The 26,636-nt window shown below is 42.8% G+C and overlaps 3 protein-coding genes across 6 annotated transcripts in view; 1 reads left to right on the forward strand and 2 right to left on the reverse strand.

Annotated features, from left to right (window-relative positions):
• LOC106579155 (BRCA1 DNA repair associated) overlaps positions 1–13,279 on the reverse strand; it is a 40,816-nt gene extending 27,537 nt beyond the window's left edge. The window contains exons 1-11 of one of the 3 annotated variants that reach the window (XM_014158758.2): positions 13,242–13,279; positions 10,089–10,190; positions 9,814–9,867; positions 9,535–9,615; positions 9,206–9,294; positions 9,057–9,093; positions 8,769–8,890; positions 5,550–8,534; positions 5,370–5,443; positions 2,453–2,609; positions 2,160–2,229 (exon numbers count right to left, since the gene is read on the reverse strand). In XM_014158758.2, the coding sequence (XP_014014233.2) occupies positions 2,160–2,229; positions 2,453–2,609; positions 5,370–5,443; positions 5,550–8,534; positions 8,769–8,890; positions 9,057–9,093; positions 9,206–9,294; positions 9,535–9,615; positions 9,814–9,867; positions 10,089–10,171 (3,752 nt within the window). In that variant the 5' untranslated portion in view covers positions 10,172–10,190; positions 13,242–13,279. Of the gene's footprint in view, positions 1–2,159; positions 2,230–2,452; positions 2,610–5,369; positions 5,444–5,549; positions 8,535–8,768; positions 8,891–9,056; positions 9,094–9,205; positions 9,295–9,534; positions 9,616–9,813; positions 9,868–10,088; positions 10,233–12,600; positions 12,678–13,241 lie in introns of those variants that run through there. The other 2 variants (XM_014158759.2, XM_014158761.2) reach the window with 2 other exon arrangements.
• becn1 (beclin 1, autophagy related) lies at positions 12,730–22,627 on the forward strand. 2 transcript variants are annotated; one of them, NM_001139818.1, is given in 11 exon segments: positions 12,730–12,753; positions 13,733–13,866; positions 13,984–14,048; positions 14,175–14,233; positions 14,384–14,611; positions 15,737–15,931; positions 16,484–16,630; positions 16,907–17,056; positions 17,262–17,322; positions 17,564–17,706; positions 20,859–22,627. In NM_001139818.1, coding segments are annotated over 10 exon segments (1,344 nt in total). In that variant the 5' UTR covers positions 12,730–12,753; positions 13,733–13,739; the 3' UTR covers positions 21,028–22,627.
• LOC106579156 (zinc finger C2HC domain-containing protein 1B-like) lies at positions 18,042–18,854 on the reverse strand. The gene is made up of 2 exons (XM_014158762.2): positions 18,797–18,854; positions 18,042–18,459 (listed from the first exon to the last, which is right to left on the reverse strand). The coding sequence occupies exons 1-2, from the start codon at positions 18,821–18,823 to the stop codon at positions 18,241–18,243; spliced, it is 246 nt and encodes an 81-aa protein (XP_014014237.2). The 5' UTR covers positions 18,824–18,854; the 3' UTR covers positions 18,042–18,240.
• Positions 22,628–26,636: the final 4,009 nt, after the last annotated feature.

The raw sequence follows: 26,636 nt of genomic DNA on the forward strand, positions 1-26,636 counted from the left end.
GAGAACATCAGACTATGTGGAAAGTTTTTGGGCAAGAGCAGCCACAGCAAAGAACCACAAGGAAGAGACACTGACAGATATACATTTAATTAATAAAATTGTGGTTGACAGTCATGACTAAAAGCTTAATTAACCCTTGTGATTAAAAATGGAATATAACCTAGTGAAGCAAGATACAATTGCTTCTCTTGTTCTTGGTTTGGTGAATCAAAAAATATGCAATAGAAACTTACTCAGGGACATTTTGATCAGGATAAGTTAATGCAGCAACTTGACAGAACTCCTGTATTTAAATGACTAGTGGCTAGATGATAGAGGTCCCAGGTAAAAGACGCCCAAAACGTCATTGCAACCCATTCCTTACAATTTCACCAATGTCTCCAGACATGCACAGTAAAATAGAGGCCAGCAAAACTTGTCTCATATGATCCCAGTCTCTCCTCTTTTCCCCCCTCATCCCTCTTTCAGGGCCGGCCCTAGCCTTTTGGTGAGGTGAAATTAGATTTGGTTGGGGGGGCCCCCAACCTGCGGGCAAAACATTTTAGTGGCCCCCCTCTTGTATGATCTAAAGTAAATTTGCTACAATTCTACACATTTTGCCATGTGGAGTAGAGGAAATGTTGCAGTTTTAAAGCAAGCTTTATGCAATTCTACAAATTTTGCCAGGGGCGGAGAGAAGGTTAGCAATTTTATAACAAATTTCATGAAATTCTACTCATTTTGCCATGGGGGAGAGAGAACATTTTTTCATTTTATACAGCTAATTTCCTGCAATTCTACACATTTTGCCATTGGGTGGAGAGAAATGTTTGCTGTTCTAAAGCTAATTTCCTGCAATTCTACACATTTTGCCAAGACTTATGCCAAGTTAATGATATCGGAGTTAGAGTGACTAACAAAATCAATGGGAGCCCGCTGGAGGTCAGGGCCCCTGGGCAAATGCCTGGTCAGGATGTGGCCATGATTACTGCAAGTTTAAATAGCTGGCTAGACTAACTTAGCAATCTAAAAATTGCTAGCTGACATGGCTAATTGAGTGACTGTCATAAGAGGAAAAACTGCTGATACAAAACCAAATTTTGAAGTTGCACCTTGTGTATTCTTCTATTCTAACGCTCAACAGTAAGTTGAGATCGTGACTGAGTTCGGAAAAAAAATGCTTTTATTGAGTCTGGGGCCCCCTAACGGCCGGGGGCCCTAAGCGACTGCTTATTAGGCTTATGCCTGGAGCCGGCCCTGCTCTCTCCCTCCCCCAGAGGACAGCACTTAGAACCCTGGAGATGAGTAAGGAGGGAGAGATAGGGAGATGCAGTCAAGCGGGAGAGATAAATTACCGTGGCAACCCAAGTTTCCCTCTAAGTGCTCCAAATGACAAATAAGATGCAGCCGCTAATTACTTTTTGATTCTCCGCAGCATAAGCAGATTCCGGCTTCATTAGGGAGATTATCCGCCTGTCCTCCGAGATGCATCACCCTCTATCCAAAAAACTGCACCAGGCAGACGCTGAGCTAGCTAAAACAAAGATACTCGCTAACACGAGCTAACTTTCTTGGACTTTCCCCTCAGTCACGGGTTGAGGGAAAGAGCAATTACATGGCAAACACTTAAAATTATTGGTATGTTGAGGATGAAATTCATGCCCTGAAAATGGCTCTGAAGCTGATATAGGTCCCCACTCTGGTTGAAATGAGCATATACTGCCCGAAGGTTACAGCCAACGACACCCACCCCCCTCCATCAGTCGCGCCTCAATAAGTCGCAGATTCAGATAACTTGCTGTTGTGGTGATGGCTCATAAGTAAGCAGCTGGCAATAATAATGCTCCCATCTCATGCTGTGAATAGAAAGTCAACTTCATCTAAGTGCGATTTCCTACATTCTAAACTCGGTGGGGGATGACCCTGTTTTCTGTTGCACTGAGTTCAATTAAAAACGCCCAAATTAGGATTTTTCTAATTGCACAGCCTTAATTTGTGCTACTATGCGATAACACTTATATTTTTCAATAACTCCCACATATTTTATGAAGTAGTAAGCAAAACCTAACCAACAGCACCGGGTTATCAAAGTGATTGTGTAGTGAAGCATTGAATCGGTCATAATTTCATGAAGTCTGTTGTTAATGTGTGGTGCCTTGTTAACCTCTGGCTTTGCTCACCTGCTGGCAGATCTCTTCCTGGTGCCCTGGCCACACGGCAGGGTCGTCTGGAGATCAAGGCCTGCGGAGACTAAACAAACAAAACCAACAAATTCAGGTCAGCTGCCATTCGAAAGCAGACAGCTTTCAAACAATACTGTCAATCAGTCCCCTGCTCGTATTTCTTAAAAAGGTATACCGAACTGAAACCATCTCCTACTCTACACGACAGACAATTTCCACTTCTGTACAATACATTTCTATCTGATCGGTCGGTTATGTTGCACCCTCCTGAACAAAGCCCAGTTCTGTACCTGTGGACCTGTCTGGTTGAAGCAGCGCTGGGGGATATGGGGCCCCGGGGTTAACTTTGGCCTCAGTAGGCTCCTCCTCCTTCTCCTGGAGCGCTTCAGACACCAACGCCATCATTCTCTCCAGCCTTCGCAGCTCCTCCTGCATCGCAACCTTTTGCTGAAGGAGAGAAAGGGAGAACGAGAGAGAGATACATAACTATAGATGAGCGAAGCAGAATGAGGAAAAATATATACAGCAATTGAAAGGGAGAAAATGTCTGATAAAATTGGTGGAGCGCCTGCTTAGTGTGTATGTGTGTACGTACACTACATGACAAAAAGTATGTGGACACCTGCTCGTCGTACATCTCATTCCTAAATCATGGGTATTAATATGGAGTTGGTCCCCCTGTGCTGCTATAACAGCCTCCACTCTTCTGGGAAGGCTTTCCACTAGATGTTGGAACATTGCTGTAGGGACTTGCTTCCATTCAGCCACAAGAGTATTAGTGAGGTCGGGCACTGATGTTGGGCGATTAGGCCTGGCTTGCATTCGGCGTTCCAATTCATCCCAAAGATGTTATATGGGGTTGAGGTCCAGGCACTGTGTAGCTCAGTCAAGTTCTTCCACACCGACCTCGACAAACCATTTCTGTATGGTCCTCGCTTTGTGCACGAGAGCATTGTCATGCTGAAACAGGAAAGGGGCTTGCCACATAGTTGGAAGCACAGAATCGTCTAGAATGTCATTGTATGCTGTAGCATTAAGACTTCCCTTCATTGGAACTAAGGGGCCTAGCCAAAACTATGAAAAATAGCCCCAGACCATTATTCCTCCGACACTAAACTTTACAGTTGGCACTATGCAGTCGGGCAGGTAGCATTCTCCTGGCATCCGCCAAACCCAGATTTGTCCATTGGACTGCCAGATGGTGAAGCGTGATTGATCACTCCAGAGAACGCGTTTCCACTGCTCCAGAGTCCAATGGCGGCGAACTTTACACCACTCCAGCCGACGCTTGGCATTGTGCATGGTGATGTTAGGCTTGTGTGCAGCTGCTCGGCCATGGAAACCCATTTCATGAAGCTCCCGACGAAGGGTTATTGTGCTGACGTTGCTTCCAGAGGCAGTTTGGAACTCTGTAGTGAGTGTTGCAACCGAGGAAAGACGATTTTTACGTGCTAGCACTCGTCTGTGAGCTTGTATTGCCTACCACTTTGTGGCTGAGCCGTTGTTGCTCCTAGACATTGCAACTTCACAATAACACCACTTACAGTTGACCGGGGAAGCTCTAGCAAGGCAGAAATTTGACGAACTGACTTGTTGGAAAGGTGGCATCGTATGACGGTGACACATTGAAAGTCACTGAGCTCTTCAGTATGGGCCATTCTACTGCCAGTGTTTGTCTATGGAGATTGCATGGCGGTGTGCTTGATTTTATACACTTGTCAGCAACTTGTGTGGCTGAAATAACCAAATCCACTCATTTGAAGGGGTGTCCACATACTTCTGTGTGTGTATATATATATATATGTGTGTGTGTATATATATATATATATATATATATATAAAATAGTGTGTGTGTGTGTGTGTGTGTGTGTGTGTGTGTGTGTGTGTGTGTGTGTGTAGAAAGTTCTAACGCATGGGTCGCCTTTACACTGATACGGGTAAACAATAGAAAACGTCCATCAACTAGGAGAGGATGGCGCTAGGCATGTCATTCGACTGGTGGTGACAGAACCAAACATTAAAGATGTATTTTCTGCCATGCAGAGTTGGAGTTGGCAGCGGAAACTTGCTTGAAGCGCTGAACACTTCATCAAAAACAGGTAAAGAGACAGAAGGATGGAGAAGGGGAAGACAGAAAGAGACAGACCAAGAGGTAAAAAAGTTAGGGAGAACACACGCACGCGCACACACACAAAGAGAGATGGAGATAAAGAAACAGAGAGAGAGTAAGTTGGGGTGTAGTCATTTGTCTGAGGGGAAGACCTAGGGTTCAACGGTTCAGGGCAGATATGGAAGACACCCAGCCCCAAAAGGCTTGCAGCCATGCCCCCTAGATGTGTCAGGGCTTTGGCTAAGCTCATTACTCACTGGCCATGACTGAGCATTGAGCCAGAACCATGCAGACCCAGAATGACTACTGGTGAGTGAATCCTCTATGGAGGCCAAGAGATGGGATGTATGATATTATTTTCTAATCGGAGTAACATATACTGTAGGTAGTCAGCATGTAAAAATCACCAAACACATGCGCACAGGCAAGCGTGCATTGGACGCTCGTAGACAGACACACACTTGTCAGTGAGACCCAATGCTCAACTGGCTGTACAGCTGTGAATAAACTCCTCTCCGCTGCCTAAAACCACATAAACCAAACTCCCAATCAAATACAGCAGACAAAGTAGGAGTGCATGAAGATGGATGGGGCAGAAAACGAGAATCATCTCCTCGGCCGCGTTTCCTCAAACTTTAATGAAATGCAATTTAGAAAGATGCTGAGGAGGACATTCCTTACGCGTCCATGTAGTCTGTCTTCCAAGCACTGACAAGCTTGGTGAAGAAAAAATTAATAAATGCAACGTCTGCCATCTATTGGTCATGGCGTGCCAATGCAGCACAAAGCATCCAATACTGCAAACTACAACTGCTTGTGATATAGAGGACCATATTTACATTTGAAAATCATAGCTACATATGTAGCAAAGATGGGTGTGACACGTGTTGAGTATTAAATTAGCTGGAAAATATTGGCAAAAATGCAGAGAAAACATTTATGCTTAGCTGAGATTTAGATATATTAAAAAAAATCTACATCACTACCCCGTGTGAGATTTACACACTAGGGTTTCCTTTTATTAAAAAAATAAATTAAAGTTATAACTACCGTCTAGTAATATATGAAATAACAGGGCGGAGTATAAATACCCTTACCTGAGTGGCAATACACTCGCTTGAAAATTGTGATGATTCCTGTGTCAGGCCAGTGTCACCTGCCATTCCTTCAGCTGAAAGATCAGAAACATTTGAAAATGCATTTGCGCATTTCATGTTTCAGTCTCAGTTCAATCACAGGTAATAAGATTAATATAATAAGGCCTCAAATTTACTCACCTTCTTCTGGTGTTCCAAACAGGTCCACAGATACCTGACTGGTGGTGACCCATTCGGGACTGGGGCACATGAGAGGACTGCTCTCTCGCTGCCCATCTTCAGCTGCAGCACAGGTACCATCACCAGCCTCCCCGTAGCTTCCTTGGTCCCTGGCATGGTCTTTGAGCAATGTGACGGATTCCTCCTCCTCCTCCTCCTCAGCGGTTGGTGGACAAGCCGAAGATCTGAAAATTTGTGCAAGGGAAGGCAGTTCCTCTTCCTCTCCACTGCAGTCAGACTCCGAGGAAGACTCCAGTCTCTGAGCCATCCTCCGCTTTAGGGTGCACTTGATGGGAGAGTGCAAGCTGACCACACCACTTCCTTTAGTCCTCTCTGCCTCTTGGATAACTACTGATTGGATAATTGGAAGGTCATCTGGAGTTAAGGAGGACTCTGTATTGGCCATGTTTCCAGTCATGTTCTCTGGCCACGTTTTGTTTGGCTCCACTGCCGTCTCTGATCCAACACTGTGGCTACTCTCCAGTTCTGTTGGACTTTTCATCATGCTGCCCTCCACTTTGTATGGCTGCTGACCTTTAGGAACTCTAAGTTGCTTTGAAGCTACAGGTGTCGGATCTGGTAGATCTTCCTTAGTGGCGCTAAAAGCTGGAAAGAGCAGACCAGAACCCACAGCTTGGTGGGGAGATTCCATTTGGCTTTTTGTGACTTTGTTGGGACTGAGGGCACTTTTTGAGCTGTTGCCAGAAAGCCTGGACAGAATCTGTTTCTGGGTCTTCCCATTGGTATCAGGGTTCGAAGACTCCACTAAATCCTGAGGTGGTCTGGTAAGAATGGATTTTCTGAGCCTTTTACAATTCCTCTGTGCTTTTTCTTGTGAAATATTGTTGGGGGAACTTGAAGGTGGGCTCAAATCACTACAGCAAGAATGTTCAAATATTGTCCTTTTCTCAGATTCCTGTTGGACTGTGGGACACTCCGTTGTCCTTGAAAATCCCTGCCCATTTCCTGCTTCCATATCTGTGCCGACATGTTTGTTCTCTTGAGTCTTTGTAAGAGTTGTATTTTCCTTGTTGGACCAGAAGGAACTCCTCTTGATATTTGGACTACCAAGGTGGAAGGACTTCCTTTTGGTGGCTTTGAAGCTCTTCACCAGTTGCTCAGTGTCCAGCTCACTGTCATTCCTGTCATCCTCCTCCAGATCAATGCATTTGGCCTGGCTGGCTGACGTCTCTTGTGGTACATTTGATCTCAAGTCATCGAATGGTTTGATAACCGGATTACTTTGGTTTACACTCTCAGGCACGGCACATGAGACACTTGCCTCTGGGGTACTAATTGAACTTGGTACCATAGTCACTGAACAAGCAATATCAGCATGACAAGGAATTCCTGTAAGTGGGACTTCAACAATAGACTCCTCAATTGGGTTCACTTTCTGTGCCTCAATCATTTCACAGGATCTTTTCTCGCTAGAGTCCAAGTTCTCAATACCTCCCATTTCTTCATCTAAAACACATCCGTTTTTCCTTACAGACTTTTCTGTATTTTGGTTCTGCAAACAAGTCACATTATCCCTGTCAGTGTTGGCTTTCGCCTCCTCTGATTGCTGCATCTTGTTGCAGTCTGAATCAAGAACAACAACCTTTGTGGATGTTGCAGTGCCGATCTTCTTGTTACTCCCTTGTACTTCCTCTGTGAAGAGCTGAAGCCTCCGACTCCTCCTGGTTCTCCTCATGATCGGGCTTCCTGGGTCCTCACTGCTAGGGTAACTCTCAATCTGAACCTCGGTCTGGCCTGACGGTCTGCTCTTAGGTATCTTAGGGTCACTTCCACCCTCTCCGACACCCACAAGGACTAAGGATTTGGCTGCCTTGCTCTTCTCCACCTTGATGTTTTCCCCTTTTTTCTTAGCAGGCTTTTTTTGCTCGTTATTCTCAGACTTTACTTTCCCTTGTAAATCCCCGTCAACACCCTGCCACCTACCGTGCATCTTTTTATTTGACTTCCTCCCAGGTTCCCGTAGTGGCACATCAAACACAGGACTGTCCTCTACATCTTCATTGTCTTTGTTGTCACCATCTGGCAACTCATCAAGCTCTTCTCCTTGCTTGTCAGAGCTATTAGAATTCAGCTCCCCAGTCAGGTCAATCAACTTATTTTCTTCAGTATCTTTAGGGTGTTCATTGGGAGAATCATCTTGTGGTTCTGTCATCTCTGGTCGGTCATCCATAACACTGTCTTCATTCTCCTCAGATCTTGGTCTCTTGACAAAGTCAGCAGGTATCAGTTTATTTCTCATCCTCCTTTTGGCAATCTTCTTCAGGATCGGGAGTTCCTCAGCTGGACAGGGTGGTGGAGGCTCTGTGATCGCTCTATTCTGTGGTGAAAAACTGCGGTTCCCTCTTCGATCCCGTTTGTAAACAGCCCCAAATACCAGCTCCTCAAGACATTTGCCACGCTCTTCTCTCTTTGGACTCTCGTCCTTATTTCTGAGGTTATCCTCTAAGGGTGAGGAGGCGGAACAACTTCCTGCCAAAGAAACTGAGTCATCGGAGCCCTCTGTGTTTTTCTCCTTCTCAGAGTTTACTTCTGTTGAGGAATTATTCATGAGCCACTCAGAGACTTTCTCTAGACTTTTCTTCTGATTCTGGTCAATCATTTCGGTCAAGGACTCTCTTTTGTTATTCCTCGAAGATCGTCTGACAGGTTGGTTTCCGACCTTTTCAGGACGGCATGGTGGATCTTGAGGATGAGTGGTTATCTTTTTCCCAAGCTTTTGGGGTCGTGAAGGAGCTCTTTCAACAACCTTAGGTATTTCTGCCTCTAATGCTGCCTTCCGTTTTTCTGTGGTGGAGGTAGCTTTAGAGTCATCGGTATCCTTTTCAGTGGCTGGAGGTATGTCACCTAGGCCGCTGTCAAACCCCTCGTCCGAAATGACAGGGCAAGAATCTTCAAGACCCATGAGCTTTGCAAAGCCATCCTTGGCTGAAGAGAGAGGCATGACGGTGACTAACACAAGACTCATAATAATCATATGCTCAAATAATCATGTGAAAAGCATGCTTTTAAAAAGACACATTCTAATGAATGAAATATACCCTATTATTTTGAATGACTTATTCTTATTAATCTACTAATACAGCTGTCCATCAATAACGCTATTAAGGAATAGTTTACAGGAAAATTGACAACACACCATAGCCAAATTAAATCTCTCACCTGCTATAGTTGACGAGCAGGACATTGGAAACTCATGATCCTCGCCATCAGCACGGTCAGTAGCCCACACGTCATCAGATGAGACATCATGGATGTTTTTCTTCTGCACAGTCTCTGTGACACTGTTTAGAAGAGAAAGGAAAAAGGAAGGAAATGTTGAAATAAATACTAATTCATTTGAAAAATATGCAGGAGTGACAACAGATAGAAAAATACTTATTGTAAGTAAATGTACAACGTCTTTATTGAAACTAGCTCTATAATTGTTTTCAGTGCTAATGTTCTTACCTCATATGTCTCCTCATCTGGGACATTCCAGTGAAGTCTGAAATTTTTTTTACAGTCAAACTAAGTCATCATTATCAAAATTCTAGCACATCTCAAACATGACTTATAGTAACATGTTTTGGTGATAGAAGCTAAACGATGAGGCTCACAGTTTGTGCAGGTGTCATGTTCATAGGCCTGGACCATATTCTGCAATCCCTCTGCCAATTTCTGAAACCCAGGGCTCTCCTGCAAACTCCTGCACACAGACAACAGGGTCAAATAACACAATTGACCCAACTGTAAATCACACGTAGTCACTAGTTACCAGAAAACAAAGTCTGATTCATTATGGCAAAATAATTCAAAGCATTGTGATCTTTTGAGAAGTACAGCATAGTACAATTTTCATTTGAAAACATATCTCTGACACATTTACTCTCATAATGAATGCAATTCAGGAGGGGGGGGGTATTCCTCTACAGTCAATACGGCATACCTTTTTGTGATCTTTGTCTTACAAACTGGACAGTTGGCCTCCTTTCTCCTACTGCTGTCCAAAAGCTTCATTATACAAAACCTAATTCATGGAGAGAGCAACAACTGTGAGTGATTGTACAACGTAAAAACAATGCCAGGTTAGTGGGAGATGTCAATGCGTAATACTGTCATTGAAAATAAACGTTAAAAATCACTTACAAACATTCACCTACACTACATAATGAACCAGCAGTAAAGTTTATTTGGACCACAGCAAAGAAAGTGAGAGCTTACTTACTTGCAAAACTGGTGGTCACACTTAGTAGACACAGGTGTGCTCATCAATTCCAAACTACATGGAACGGAGAGCATAGAGCAGAAGAACAAACTATGAACAGGATCATAATTGCCTACTTCCTGCTGCTTATCAGACAACAATTGATTTCAACATAAAGTAGAAACAGCCTGCATACTAAACAGTAAACTACCACCAAAAGTATATGTAACATCAACACACCTTACAATACAGTAATCTTCTACAGATGGCTAACATTATTCTGCTGTCACACTCACCATATTGGACACTGCAAGATCTCCCAGATGACAGAGATCCCCCGTCTGACATCTTCAGCCTTCGGGGATTTCATGGTGTTCATTTTCTCATGTGCAGCACAACTGTAGCCAAGTAATGGGTGATTTCATTACTTTCTGACCATCCTGACAACAAAAATAATTTGAGCTTTTCCTAGCAAGTTGATTTCCTAGCTATCTATGTTCCCACTAGCTGCTGTTATCATCACTGGTGTATTTAGTACAGTAGCCTTGCTCCGTATTGTATAGGGTTGCACAAAAACAGTCCGCAGGAAGCCAGAAGTTAAATTAAATTTCAAGTTAGTGTTCCCGGTGGGCAAAACAAAAGTCCTGCACGCGCACCATATGTGGACCAAAAAAGGACAAATTTGTGGGGGAATTTTATTTTGACATGAGGTAAGCAGAGAGGAACTGGGTCTACAACAGACCCACGTTTAGAGTCTGTTGAATAATACATTCCTTAGATATTTTGTCTCAAATTCCCCCATCATATTGGCACTAAGTTGAAATATATATATATTTTTACTTCTGGATTTCCGCTGACTGTTTTTGTACAACCCAATAGGGAGCAACGCTAGCGTATGTAAATACACCCACGTTGCTAAAAGCAGCTAAGGCCTGACAGATTTCATTGTGCCATCTTCATCGGAATTTTGCCCCACTACTGTAGTAATCACTACAATTGCACTAGAATTGTGTATTTTTTTTATTACTTGACATTTTTTGTATGTTTTAGTATTTTCGCGTTAATAATACCTGTGTTCTCTTTTGTATGATGTAACAATGTAAATTGTTGATTTGTATTTTGAATAATAAATAAAAAATATTAAATCTTGCCCCACTACTGAACTGACAAGTAGCAAAGATTTTTATAACTAAACCAAGATAGACCACAGCCCGTCGTTTCAAATTAGAACAAATGAGTCATAGTGGGCAGAAAAAGCAAGGAATTCGGCAGAGCCAAGCAGGAGCTAGCGAGATCCTATTGGCGCGTTCTATCAAAATTAGCATTTTTCTGTGAGGCAACGCCTAGTCTGATGTGCGCGTGTGCAATAACTCAATTCAACTTTGCACTCCTAAACAAATACTTTTTTAATATACTTTGGTAAAGTCTAAAAAACGTTGTAATATTTGTAACTCAATAAGGAAGAGAGCCTGTCTCTTGTCTGAGATCAAGCTAGCTTGCAGAGCTGCTAACTAGCTAAAATATAGGCTAAAGATGCCACTGTAGCTAGCGACCTCCACTTAATAATTATCACAACAAAAAACATCATTGCCATCAAACTTAAAACGGGAGGCAACAGTCATAATAGACTTGTCTTAACAGCCAATGTGTATTATTTAACATTATTTCTAATACAGTACTCACTTACAAGAATGAGTAATTGTTTACACGTTGCTAGCTATTCCATAAAGGCACTGAAAACCACACATTTCCTATTTTTCTGTGGTTTAGTCACTCTGGCTGGACTGAAGAAAACGCAAATTCAAAGTATGCGGCGTCCGTCTCGCAACGGACAATTCAACCGCAAGGGTGGAATTGTGATTCCACTCAGTTGTGGACGTCCCAATTTAAATGAATATCTGGCGCAACGTAATGCAGTGCCTATAATGAATGAACTAGGCATTAGACGTTCAGAACGTGTTAGCTATATATAAATAATTATGCTCAAATTGAAAAATCATTAAACTAAATAATGACGTTTCTATCATCCTAATCCAGGTGAAGATTACATCTCACATTCCAGAGTTCGAATTTGTGTAAACAAGACTGCATGGGATTTCTGTTTTTGCAACTCTCTGCAGCCAATGGCTATGTCCACTCCAGGTATAATTCCGGGAGCCACTTGTGGATTTGACAGGTCTAATGCCGCGTTCAAAACAACTGGGAACTCGGAAAAATACGAGGTCAAATTATGACATCAGTGATCTTCAGGCCAGAAAGTCGGAGCAGTAAAAATAGGCCAGAGTTCCCGGGTTGGATGACCATTCAAAACGATTATTCCCAGTCGGAGCTCGTTTTCTTCCAAGTTCCCAGTTGTTTTGAACGTGCCATAAACGGTTCCACCTCCAACACGTCAAAAACAACCCCTATGCTGATGTTGGCTAAAGAAGCAGATCTGATTTAATCGAGCCCTACATTCCTACTAGTTAGTGTTGTAACGTTAACTAATAGCAATCTATTGTTATTCGTAAAGAGTTGATACAATTTGCCAAATATATAAAAAATATTAAGACTAGTGTGTCAGTGTCCTTGCATGCTAGCTTGCTAACAACAACTGCAGGCCGGGCACTAACGTTACACAATGTTGTTGCTGTGGCTAGCTAGCGCCAATTACGCAACTTGAGTTTGAGTGGAGACAGGCATAATAATGTAATGAATGACGAGACTGTTTGATTTCAATAAGATCACCAATAGAGCAAATACATATTATGACACTACACCTGACACAAATACTGAGTGAATGAAGAAAATAGTAAAACTTTACAGTACTTTTGTATCTTGCTTCTCTCCTGGATTCAGTTTAGTTTTCCCGCAACTATTTTGGCGCGTGACAACAACCCTTCCCGTTGAAGAATGACAACTTCCTTTCGCGAGCAATCTTAAAGGCGTCATATCCGTTAAAAACAACAATAAAGTCCTATGGTAAGAAAACTATTAAAGTCATGTCAAATAAAGATATATTTTGATATACTTAACTCTTTCTGTTGTTGAAATATAAATAAATATGAGACTTTGCTACTGACACTGTGTTGTTTTCAACCGCCGAGTTAGTACCGTATTTTAGCCAGCTAGCTACTGTTAGCTAACATTAGCCCAATCATGTTCTAAATGAGCCTAACATTATTTCTTATAGTCCATGGTCGGACCGTACATGTTCTGTTTAAAGGCGAATTGGCTCTGGAAGCCAGAATGTAAACGTTAATCGATTTTCAATTGCGGTACAGTTCTATAAATACCTCTACTTCCATATCACATCAAAAATAATATCACAGTTGTACATTGTTTTAACCGGTTTTAACGCAGTTCCTGCCGATAATACTTGTCAATGACAACATTGCATGGATGTATTCATTTCGCTGATTCTATTGCAAAAAGTTTCTTAAACGGAACGAAACTGGGATGGGACCTACCTGAATTTGTCAAAAAGAACTGAGGTTCTACTGAAGTTTTGCATCTCTTTGGACTAATGATTACACCCCACGTTTGTGGCGTCCTCTTCCCTTTACATACAGGTGTTCGGAGACGCAGATAGTTTATTAACACATATAGTCAGTCCACTGTCTGTTTTCCGTCAACAAACGCTGTAACATGGAAATATGGCCGTGTGGTAACCCTAACGCTATATAGGTGTAGTCTTTTACCTTTTGTTTTTTGACATTTATTTCTCGCTGATATGAAAGGTATGTAGCTTATGTTTCCAAAACAGTACTGCAAGCGATGCATGTTAATGTTTAGAGCAAGCATCGGGGTTCTTAACAAAATTCACCCCGTCAGTAGATACTGTCGTCAATAGGCGATAAAGTAGTTGGCGTCTATGAATGGGGTAAGCTAAACTGTGCTAGCAAAACCACCAGTCACGAGTAGTCTGCCCGCAGGCTAACACTGTTAATTCTGTTTCCAGTGTTGCTATGGAGGGCTCCAAGTCCTCTAGTACCACCATGCAGGTCAGCTTCGTGTGTCAGCGCTGCAGTCAGCCTCTAAAGCTGGATACATCCTTCAATGTGCTCGACCGTGTCACCATCCAGGAACTTATTGGTATGTTTACCAGAGTGTATGTTTGAGAGAGCGTGGGTGTGTGCACATGCTTTGGAGAGAGCTACAGAGGAAGAGACGGAGATCAGCGTTGTGAGTCTGTGTCTTCTGTCCCATCAGCTCCTCTGGTCACAGTGACACCAAGCAAGCAGACAGAAAGCAATGAGGCAGAAAGTGCTCCAGAGGTGAGACACTGGGTTGGTTCAATCCAATGGAAAGATGGTTTTGAAACCAGGTTTCACAGCAATATCGTTCATAGAAATTGAGTTTAGAACACCTGAAAGGGTTCTGATTTTCCTCTCTTCCTTCAGGAAACCTTTGTGGAAACAAAGCAAGATGGCGTCTCAAGAAAATACATCCCTCCTGCAAGGTAGCATCATGTCTGACTTACTACCTTCCAATCTGCTTTGCCTACACAGTGTAATGCCCTGCTCGCAACTTGAACTATCATACCCTCTAGGTCTAGGATGATGCCTACATAGTTTCGTGTGTGTGTGTGTATGTGTGTGCGCGTGCATAGGATGATGTCCACAGAGAGTGCCAACAGCTTCACTCTGATTGGAGAAGCGTCGGACGGAGGCACCATGGAGAACCTCAGTCGGAGGCTGAAGGTGACCAGCGATCTGTTTGACATCATGTCAGGTCAGACCGACGTAGACCACCCGCTGTGCGAGGAGTGTACAGACACCCTGCTAGACCACCTGGACACGCAGCTCAACATCACAGAGAACGAGTGCCAGAACTACAAGTGAGTAGTCATACACTGCAACTACACTAACATTACAGAACTAGTGGGTAGTCAAAGTGTACTACACTATGTAACACACAGCAGGATTTGCCCTAGAAATATTTTCTTAGGCAGGGAGACCCACTCGGTCTTAGTTTACACCAATATTTTGTTGCCTGGAGCAATATTGTGTGTCAAAAGAGGATCACTTATTTGCATGCATGAATCATTTGTGTGGATATGAGAGTGTTTTTGATGCCTGTGTATGTGTAGGGCAATTTTGTTGTTCACGTTCGATTGATGTGCGCACATCCCGGTGTGGTGACACTGATGGTTTCTCAGAACTGGTGGCTTGATAGGTGGCAGGTAGCCCCGGGGTTAGAGCGTTGGGCCAGTAACCGAAAGGTTGCTGGATCGAATCCCCGAGCTTTCCCTGAGCAAGGCAGTTAACCCACTGTTCCCCTGGTGCCGAGAGACGTGGATGTCGATTATGGCAGCCTACACCCCTCTGATTCACATTTCAGTTGAACGCATTCAGTTGACTAGGTATCCCCCTTTCCCTTCTACGGCTGTGGCTAGCTAGATTGAGAATTTACTTAGCAGGTTATTATAATTTACGTAGCAGGTTAGGAGAATTATGTTAATAAAAGGGTTAGGCTAAAATGCTGTACTCCCATCTAGCCACAACCGTAGAAGCCATCAATCCAGAGAAACCATCAGATAGCTAATGTTGAAGTAGGGACCTTGACAAACTTAACAGTGAGCGAGTGAAAACACAAAGACCGAGGGCTATAGCTATGTAAAACAAGTTATCTTATTTTTCTGGCTTTATCCAGCTCTATTTGTGATATTTTATCTTGCCTCGCTGGCTTGCTAGGTGATCGATCCTCTGACATCTGCGACGTTGTGGACGATAACATCTGAATTCGCGTTCGTTAACTTGCACGTGCTGCATTTGAAGTTGCATGTGCTTGTATCCACTGCTAGGTAAACAGAGGTTTCTGATGACGAACTGTGCACGCAACTTTACATGACGTGCCCGGGAAAGGGGTCTATGTTTGTTTCGTGTTTTTCATGTGTCTTTTTCTTTGTCTGTGAGCGTGTGTGTGTTTTCCTTGTCTGACTACGGTGTGCATCCTCTACTAGGAACTGCCTGGAACTGCTGTCCCAGCTGAAGGAGGAGGAGGAGGACAGCCTGTTGCTGGAGCTCCAGAAACTGGGCGAGGAGGAGTCGTCACTGGTGGGGGAGCTGGAGGCGGTGGAAGAGCAGAGGGCTGCCGTGGCCGAGGACCTGGTCCAGGGACGCAGCCACTCCCAGCAGCTAGACACTGAGGAACTGCAGTGAGTCCTGGCTGTCTGTCCTCCACCTCTGAGGAATTTTGGCTGTTGTATTTCTAAGTTCAAAGCACTTTGGCTGTGGCGGCTGTCATCCTGTCTCACACGGGTTAGAGCGTAAAATTAGCTTTGGAAGTCCGCTGTCTCAACATTATGCACTTAGTAAAGAAATGAATGGGACACCGGTCACCCTACTTGGAACTCACATTTTGAGATTGTATAACGCAGGGTTTCAAAAACTTGTTCCTCGAGACTCCAAGGGGGTGCTCATTTTGGTTTTTGGCCTAGCGCTACACAGCCTAATCAACTAATTATCAAGCTTTGATAATTTGAATCAACCATGTAGTGTTATGGCAAACTCCAAAACGTGCACCTCTTGTGAACCTGAGGACCAAGTTTGGGAAACACTGGTATATTGCAAGACAGGAGAATGGGATGAGGAAAAAGAGGGAGACACCAAATCAACACCGCCGCCTATGCACAATATAATTCAATTTCACGAATGAATCCCTTATCCTCCCCTGGCCTGTGTGAGTGATGTGTGTCTGTGTGCTCCAGGTACCAGAAGGAGTACAGTGAGTTCAAGCGGCAGCAGCTGGAGCTGGATGACGAGCTGAAGAGTGTGGACAACCAGATGCGATACTGCCAGATCCAACTGGACCGCCTGAAGAAGACCAACGTCTTCAACGCCACCTTCCACATCTGGTAAGGACACATACTCCGACGCATTACAGACGCTTATACATGCACTAAAATACACAGACGTGCACAAACAAACACACACATTAATTATTGACCCAATGTATGTCAGTTTAGCGACTTAATCTCTGTTTGAAGTGGTGGCGTTTGCATGCTAGCGTTTAGAATGAACGGCTGCCTCTTGTCTCTCACCCCTCATCTTGTCTTCACATAGAATTTTGAATGGCATCTTTTACATTGATAGGTTTTAGTGCTTATAATAACTTTGTCTCTGGTCCCCAGGCACAGTGGCCAGTTTGGCACCATCAATAACTTCCGTCTGGGCCGACTACCCAGTGTCCCCGTCGAGTGGAACGAGATCAACGCCGCCTGGGGTCAGACCGTGCTACTGCTCCACGCCCTCGCCAACAAGATGGGGCTACGCTTCCAGAGGTCAGACATGACACACACACAAGGAGAACCTCTCTCTCTATAGACACCCTTCTACGCCATGTAATATGTTCAATTGCCAAAGAAGTAACTGTATTTTAATCAGATATTTTATCATATCCAAATAAACATGATACATTGTACAATATGTCATTTAAAATAATGTAAAACATCTTGCTGGATTTCTTGAACCTCTCTCTCTCTATAGATACCGCCTGGTCCCATATGGAAACCACTCTTACCTGGAGTCACTTACAGACAAGTCCAAGGTAATGCTTGTTACCAGCAAGTGAGGTCTCACACTAAAAGGCACAGGAACACACTTTCTGCTGGCGACTATATGGAGACAAGCTATATATATGAGCTGTGGGGAAAAAAATAGTGAACTATCCTTTTTAATATTATTTTGCAATACTCATAAGACTGGCCCAAGTCAACCCCACCCCAGTGAATAGGCCATGTTGTATATGGTACATTCCACTCGCTCTCTCTCTCTTCTTGTGTGTGTAGGAGCTACCACTGTATTGTTCAGGGGGCCTGCGCTTCTTCTGGGACAACAAGTTTGACCATGCCATGGTGGCCTTCCTGGACTGTGTGCAGCAGTTCAAGGAGGAGGTGGAGAAGGGAGACACGGGATTCTGCCTGCCCTACAGGTTAGTCAACTAGTCCAGCAGACATCATTGAATTGTAATCATCTATGGATTATGCCGAGAATCCAAGGATTAAGCTGTCAAAAGCTGACCAACTTCAGTTATTTGTGTAAATTTGGTAAGTTATACAACTAAAATAATTAGTTCCTTTCTTCATTTTTCCAATTCATGAAAAAAATCACTCCTTGTCCTATTCAGATTTGACAAATACGTTCCCTTGTTTCTTAATATGTCATTTATTCTATTTTCCTGCACTAGTAACACATCTGACAGAATGATTTACATGAGTATTTGGATTTGATTTTATTGAGGTGTTTTATACAGGTGTTTCTGTAGATTTGAGGAACTGCTGAACACTGTTGGTTTAGACGTTTCTGGATACAATACTGCCTCCTAGTAGTACTGCCTCTTATTGGAACCCTCACAGATTCCAAGGTAGAAGTCCTCATTTGGGCAGCTGGTGGTTTATCAGTCACTGTATGTCTGTCTGTTCAATCCAAAATACAAAAGAGCGACAGACTCAGGTCCCTTGGTGCATCACACCACGGATCGCTTCACGTAGCCAGCCAGTACAGTGCCTTTGAGACGGTGCTTGGTGGAGTCATAGACCCCTCGTCTAGAGCTCTTGGAGGAGAGCTTGGCACAGATCTCGCTGTGTTTCTCCAGGCGACTAGGATCAAAGCACCGGCCGCAGTGCTCACACTGCTTCAGCTTGGAGTTGGCTGCACTCATCCCAAATCGACGTTTCAACACCACCTGAATGAATGGATGTTATCAGATGGGACAAATAATGGGCAGCTGGGAAACAAAGACAACATATACAATATGTACAAACCAGATGAGGCTGGTGGGAGGAGCTCATTGTAATGGGCTCATTGTAATGGCTGGAATAGAACAAAAGGAACGGTATCACACACATCAATCACATGGAAACCACGTTTGATTCCGATCAATTCATTTCATTCCAGCCATTACAACGATCCTATCCTCCTATAACTCCTCCCATCAGCCTCCTCTGATACAAACACACGTGATCACCAACACTACACTAGATCAGCAGGTAGCATGGCTTTGGAATGTCAAGCTACTTTACCTGTCTGTCCTCCTTTTTCTCTTCCATGTTCAAACCCTTCTTGACTTCCTTTGGCTTGCTAACAGTGTATCTTGTGGCTGTCTGCTTCGGCTTACTTGCCACACTGCTTTCTTCTCCATTTCTCCTCACCTCTTTAATCCTTTCTTCCTCTTCTTCGTTATCTCTTATCATCTCCCATACGTCAGAATCCACCTTCATCAGGCAGATCTCCTGGATGAACTTCTCCAACTTTTTTCTCAACCGCACTTTTGCGTTTTTCTCCTCCAATGCCTGAGCATCCATCTTGGCCCCACTCTTAATCAGTTTCAATTCTTGGGTGACACTGATCAGCTTGGCCTTCATATATGCCATCACCTGCTCAGCCTCTGAGTTAAAGACGTCCCATACCATCTCATCGGGGCATGGCGGTAGATCCTGTACAGTTAGGGTCTGAGTCTTGAACTGAACGTGTTTCTTCACAACCTGCCTTCTATAAGCAGGACGAGGGCTGCCCTCTGGTCTGACTGGCTGGAATGGCTTCTTCTTGGCATCACTGTTTGGCACAGTGACTCTGGCTCTAATGGGAGGCAGTGGCATCTTGGAGACCATATTGGCTCCATGGACTGCCTTCAATGGCTTGGTACTATGGAGGTAGATGTCTTTCACCACGCAGGTTTGATCCCTCTTGGTACGGATGGGTTGCAGTGGCTTCCGGATGGGAGGAACAGTAGCCTTCCCTGACTGCTGAGATGTTGGAGCTACATGCAGTCCTTGACTCTTCCCATTGCAGATGGACCTCTTCTTCTGCAGTACTGGGATTCTGGAGGGAGGATGTGGTTTCTTTTCCACAGCCTTCAAACTGGCAAGTCGCTGCAGAGCACCCTTTCTTTCTTCAGTCAACTCCAGTACTGGGATTCTGGAGGTGTTTAAACTGTTTTGTTTGAGCACTGGAAGCTTCTCAGTGGCCTTGGGTTGAGATGGCAGGGCAGGCTGAAAGGAGTTGCTACTGGCAGCTCCAAGGTTCCCTGTTAAAGCATTATGTTCCTGTAGCGGCTGCAAGAATCTCCTCATCATCAAGGAGATTGACAGTTATATTTTTCTAACCTCGTTCTGCAACTAAGTTTTCGTCTAGTAGCACTTTCTATATTTTATGGTGATCTACTGTGTTAACTATATCTCAGGAGGAATCTTCTAGATTGTCTTGGATACTAGTGTTCTATTTTCAGCAGTTCAAACAGAACATTTGGAATTTATTGATCAGTTGTGACATCATAATTGGTTCACAAATAATGAGACTTCTAGAATCTCACACACTTATGTGGATGTGATGTCATAATAGATCATAATATACTGCCAAAAATGGTGAATGTGACCTACCTGTGTTGAACTGCTTGCCCTCATCTCATATTTAAACATGACACTTTTCTTTGAGGTGAAACATATTACTGTACTCTCTGAATTGTCAATTTAAAGCCAATTTGCCAATTTATTCATTACTAAATTTAGCTAACATAGTTAATTCAGAGATTCTTACCTTTGCCTCGGCAGTCTCGTCCAGATCATCATGGCATTTGTAGTTCTTTATGATAGCCACATTAGGAGCCAATTAGCATTTCATTTTTGGGGGCTAAATACCGGCAAATATATTGATAAGTCACCTTGTCCTACAGATATTTACACGGTTATCGAAACGTCACACAAGGGTAAGCCTACATGAAACACATCCCTAATTTTAAGTGTTTCCAAAATGTTCTATGGGGAAAAACCGATGGTGAAAAAACAGTTGGAACCATTTCCTTGTTTGACCACTATGTTTTATGGGTATTATGACACATACTGTGGTACTCTATTGTACTTACAGAAATAACTGGAGTTGGTCAGCTTTTGACAGCTTAATCCTTTGCCTCCAACTAGTCACTAGCATGAGAAATCTGCAGATGATTTTGTCTTAGCGTCCTGGCCTTAGTTTTTTTTAAATGTGGTGTTAGCAGCTGTAGATGTCTCACCAGTTTCTTTCATACCCCTCAAGAAATAAACACTTGGGGGTTTGAGTTTTAATGCACCTTTTTCTGTTATGGGTCAGGATGGATGTCGAGAAGGGCAAGATTGAGGACACAGGAGGCAGCGGCGGCTCCTACTCCATCAAGACCCAGTTCAACTCAGAGGAGCAGTGGACCAAGGCGCTCAAATTCATGTTGACCAACCTCAAGTGGGGCCTGGCGTGGGTGTCGTCTCAGTTTTACAACCGATAGATGAGGACACACCCTGGGTGTGCCCATTGACCCTTCTAAAACCACCATTTCGTCACAATGTGTGACTCTCAAAAGTTCTTCTTCTACAATGCTCTCCTTGCTTCCCTATGATGTTTTGAGAGGGTGGGGAGAAGACTGGAGGAAGGACTTTTGAGATTCACCACTGGTGTGTGTTCAAATCCAATAAGTCTTGTTTCCTTGTTTGATTTCCATATTGACCGTTTGAAAGGACAAGATTAAAAACTGTTAAATTGTACACATTCAAGTCCACCTAGTCTAGTAGGTGTTATGAAGGGAGCTATCTGAGACTTTTGGAGCACATTCCAGGATTGAGTCCTAATAGTAGCTAAGTAGCTTCTGGTTGTGTCTTTTCCTTCATATGCACATATCTTATGACACTGGATAGGTGAAAGCTGTTGTTTCCAATTGACCTGTTCAATTCTTAAAGATCAGTACACATGAAGGGAATGAGAGAAGGACACGTTGAACTACTGAGATGCAGCACTGGAATGGGTTGTTATGTATCACATGCTTCTTACTTTGCTCCAGAAGCAAAACTGGGGAGTCACGAATCTGATTTTCTGCCTATTTTTCTTAAGTTGGTTTGTGTCTTTGTGGTTCAACTATACTCTAGCCACAGAATAATGTACATTTATGTTTTAATAGTTTTTCTTTTACTGTGCTGACAAGGTAAAATGTTTTAAGTTCAGCATGCGTTGGAACAGCATTGGAACGTTTGCCTTGTCTGTTCTGTCTCCCCACTCGCAGGGTGCACCAAGTGTCTACCGAAAGCTTTGGCGTCAGGATTATGCTGTGCTTTTGTTCATTGGCAAATTCAACAAGGCAATCCTTTTACTACAAGTGACATCTTGGTGTGGATTTAAATGTAGACAAGGAGGCTTGTGGCAGTATTTAATGCCCATATCACTGTATGATTTGGTTTTTCAGGTTCATTACACATATGAACATTCCAATAATGGACCCACACAGAATGCCTTATGTAAAAGGATATTTCCAATTCTAACATTTGTATGAAAAAGGTCATCAAATTGTATAGATGGTAGACTGATTTATTGATTACGTAAGTATTCAACCTCCTGAGTCAATACATGTTAATATCACCTTTGGCAGCGATTACAGCTGAGAGTCTTTCTGGGTAAGTCTCTAAATGCTTTGCACACCAGGATTGCATGTTAGTCTTCAAGCTCTGTCAAGTTGGTTGTTGATCATTGCTTCAAAGCCATTTAAGTCTTGCCATAGAATTTTAAGTCAAAACTAACTGGGGTGCTCTGGAACATTCAATGTCGTCTTGGTAAACAGCTCCAGTGTGTATTTGGCCTTGTGTTTTAGGTTATCGTCCTGCTAAAAGTTGAATATCTCCCAGTGTCTGTAAAGCAGACTGAACCAGGTTTTCCTCTTGGACTTTGCCTGTGCTTAGAGCTATTCTGTTTATTTTCATCATAAACATCCTTGCCGATGACAGGCATGTAGCCACCACCATGCTTGAAAATTTGAAGAGTGGTACTCAGTTATTTGTTGTTGGATTTGCTCCAAATATAACGCTTTGTATTCAGGACATAAAGTCAATTTTATTGCCACATTTTTTGCAGTATTACTTGTGACTTATTGCAAACAGGATGCATGTTTTGGAATATTTTTTACTCTGTACAAACTTATTTTTCACTGTCATTTAGGTTAGTATTGTGGAGTAACTACAATGTAGTTGATCCATCCTCAGTTTTCTATCACAGCCGTTAAACTGTTTTAAAGTCACCGTTGGCCCCAGTGAAATCCCTGAGCGGTTTCCTTCCTCTCCGGCAACTGAATTAGGAAGGACGCCTATATATTGGTACTGACTTGGTATATTGATACACCATCGAAAGTGTAATTAATAACTTTACCATGCTCAAAGGGATATTCTGTTTGTTTTTTTACCCACCAACCAATAGGTGCACTTCTTTGCGAGGCATGGGAAAACCTCCCTGGTCTTTGGTTGAATCTGTGTTTGAAATTCACTGCTCATCTGAGGGACCTTACAATTGTCTGTATGTGTCGGGTACAGAGATGAGATAGTAATTCAAAAATCCTGTTAAACACTTATCAGATGAGTCCATGCAATTTGTGACTTGTTAAGCACATTTTTACTCCTGAACTTCATGCTTGCCATAACAAAGGAATTGAAACTTATTGACACAATACTTTTAATTAATTTGTAAAAATCTCTACAAACATAATTCCACTTTCACATTATGGGGGATTGTGTGTAGGCCAGTGAAACTAAATTTAATCCATACAACAAAATGTGGAAAAAGTCAAGTGGTGTGAATACTTTCTGAAGGCACTTTTAGATTGGCTCTTCAGGCAGTCATTGTGTTGCTAGCCTTGAACGTAGCATGTAGCTCTGTATGACTGTGTATGTTGAAGTATTACCAGTTAGGCTATTCTGCTTTTCTCTGGTAAACAACACACCTATGCTCGAGTGAAATCACATTTCACAATACACAAAAATAACTTTCTTATACTGCACAATTTGCAATAAATGAGAATTATCTTTGACGTAACTCCTTGCTAACAAACCACAAAGTCAGACCAAAAGTCGGTTAAATGGTTTATATGCATTTCTATTAAGTCTCTCCCTCTCCATTTTGGGGGAAAGCCTCATGAAAAAATATGGACAACCATCCAAATAACAAAGTAAACTCCCAGTCCAATATCCAAGAAAATATTTAAATCTGATCAAATCAGTCAAAAGTGATGATCCTAGTGAAAATGACATTTCTTTCACTTGACAGTTAGATGTGTGTAAAACGTAACGTTGTATCAGCCAGGCATGCCTTCAACTTTGGTCATCAAAATAGAAACTCCCCCTTCATTTGAGGGGGTCTGCAATTGATTCTATTATTTGGAAATATATAGAGTTCAACTTATGATACAACTCAAGCAAGAATTTATAAAAAAAGCCTTTCTTTCAAAACTGACGACTGCCAGCCAACTGCTGGAGAAAAGAAATGGCAGACGGCAGGGAAGGTGGTGCGGCTTCTCCTACGAACGCTGTTATTTTATCTAAAACATCAGGTGTATGCCGACCAGGAGCGGAAATCCCGGGGGGACACGACCCCCCATCCTGGGAAAAATGTATGATTTGTCCCCCCCAATATATCACTGAAACATAACTATGTAATTTAAATAATATTAATAATACGCAATGAAAGCAATTGTGCTGATTATAGACACTTAATAGCGCGTTCTAAAGTTTCAAAAGATTGCGACCCCCCCACCCTTTGCCTCACAATGGTTTGATCCACTGTCAGTTCCTTAGTTGGCAAGGTAACAGAGGGGTCGTATCCACTGTCTGAAAGGCACTCAATGAACGTAACTGACGTGAGGTTAATCCAGTCAATCGCGCACACACACTAGCTGAATATGCAGAGCTAGCGCGCAAATATTAACTATTAAGCTAGCTAGTACCTATTCCATTTATGTGGCCTCTTCAAAGATGGAATCTTTGCTATCGTCAATTTATTCCAAGATCGGCATGCAGATGATGTAAGTTAGTGCTTCAAAGTCCCTGTGATAAGGTTAGCGATAAACTGGAGTCCAAACTGAACAGAACTACACTCTCTTCTACCATTGTCTTAAATATATTTAATGGTCTCGTTGCAAAAGCTAAATTGTCGCAAGGGAACTTTTATATATTTATTTTATTTCACCTTTATTTAACCCGGGTAGCAAAGATTATAGCAAACACCACTGAAACGGAATTAGTGCTCGCTAGCTTTGCAAATTCAGCTATTGTTGGAAGCCAGCCAATATGAAACAAACTATTACAATTACAAAAGGTTGCAGCATATGTTGTGTAAATGGTGAACTCATACAGCTGTAAACTCTTGTCATTTTAATCCATTTCACATTTGCTAGCTACCTTTTAGATCGAAGCCCAAATAGAATGATTGAAGATGATAGAAGCCCATCTCCTACTGTAAATAACCTACACACTGTGTGTGTAGCCAGCCAGCCAGGTAGAAAAATGGCAGAAAAATAAAAGACGGACATCAGAGTATTTTTCAGTACACCAAAACGCAAAGTAAAAACCCTAGTAGCCTAATATCTCAAAGACTAGTTGATAAAATGTTCATAAGAAAGAAATTAAATTCTAATGGAAATGTTTCACAATGATGTCATTAGGCAGAGCAGGCAACAGATGGCACACAGACAGCAGAGTTGGGGACAGATATGCAGGGACAGACTGGCAGAGACAGGGAGTCTCAGGTAAGTTTGTTGAGTCTTTGTTTGGCAACATTATGAAAGGTTCTCAATTTTTTTACTTGTAAAATAGGAACATAATTGGAAAATGCCATGGATACCCCCACTCTCAACTTAAACTGGTGACTGAACTAAGATTTGTTAAAGGCAATGGTATTGCTGTTGTGATTAGTTGTGTAGTTTTGGGTACCGGTAGTTAGGAGTACGGCAAACACCTTATTTCTTTGGTTCCTCAATATACATTTACCATATTACAATGTAGGCTATGTGTTACAGCACTACTTTTGGTGTCCCCCTCAGGAATTGCTCTTGAGAAAATGTCATGTAATTGTCCCCTCCAAAGTTGATATCAGATTTTCGCCCCTGATGCCGACCTCAGCTTAGTAACTCATGCAAAGATTTGAAGCGCGTTTATGTGTTTTATCTCCAGTACTTTGCCATGATTGTCAGTTATGTACCTGCTCTGTTGATGATCTCAGTGCGTCCTTGCTGGGATGACACAATCAATCTACTGCCGGAGAATATCAACACCAAACACATTGGTTCACCGTTCCACGGGAACGGACAGTGCACAGCATACCATAATGTTCTGAATAATGGCCAAGTCTACCTCGCTCCCTATTCCACTGAACCGCTTAGGAGTAACAAACACAAGTCCAACATTTATCGGAAACTGTTAAACTACCTGTTCACTACCTTCCTGTTCACCGGGGATGTGCAACTCAATCCTGGGCCTAACATCGCCGATCCAGCGATACTCACCAGAGTGGAAAGCAGTGGATGGCCTCGTCCACTGATCGTCGCCGCTGCGTAAGTGGGTGAGTGCTATGGTTCCATGGTTTCTCTCGACTCCAGGATGGAATTTGACTCTTCAAACATACCCAAGTCGCTATATGTGATCCCTGACTCTGCTTCTTTTAATTAGTTCCCCGCATCCAGTGCATTGCGGGAGGGATAGTTAATTGTGCTACCGAACTGCCCCTAATGAAAACGGCCTAAACCCAGCCGTCAGAAAAAAGAAAATTGCACTTTTTTCAATGTGTCAATCACTCGAGTCATCTGGGATCCACGAGCTAAGCCCAAGGGACTACTAGGGGGGCACTTGAACATTCGTAATGTCATTCCAAAAAGTGATCAAATTCAACATCTTCTCACAGACTCCAACCTTGACTTCCTCTGCCTTTCAGAGACATGGCTCCATAAAAACTCTCCGTATGCTGCTTTGATTGTGCCTTGCTACAATGTTTTCAGGAGAGACAGGACTGAAGGAAGAGGAGGGGGTCTGATAATTTACATTAAAGAACATATCCGATGTAAACAAATTGAGTGGTCATGTGATAATGAAC

Source organism: Salmo salar, chromosome ssa19 (assembly GCF_905237065.1).
Source record: "Salmo salar chromosome ssa19, Ssal_v3.1, whole genome shotgun sequence".
NCBI lineage: Eukaryota > Metazoa > Chordata > Actinopteri > Salmoniformes > Salmonidae > Salmo > Salmo salar.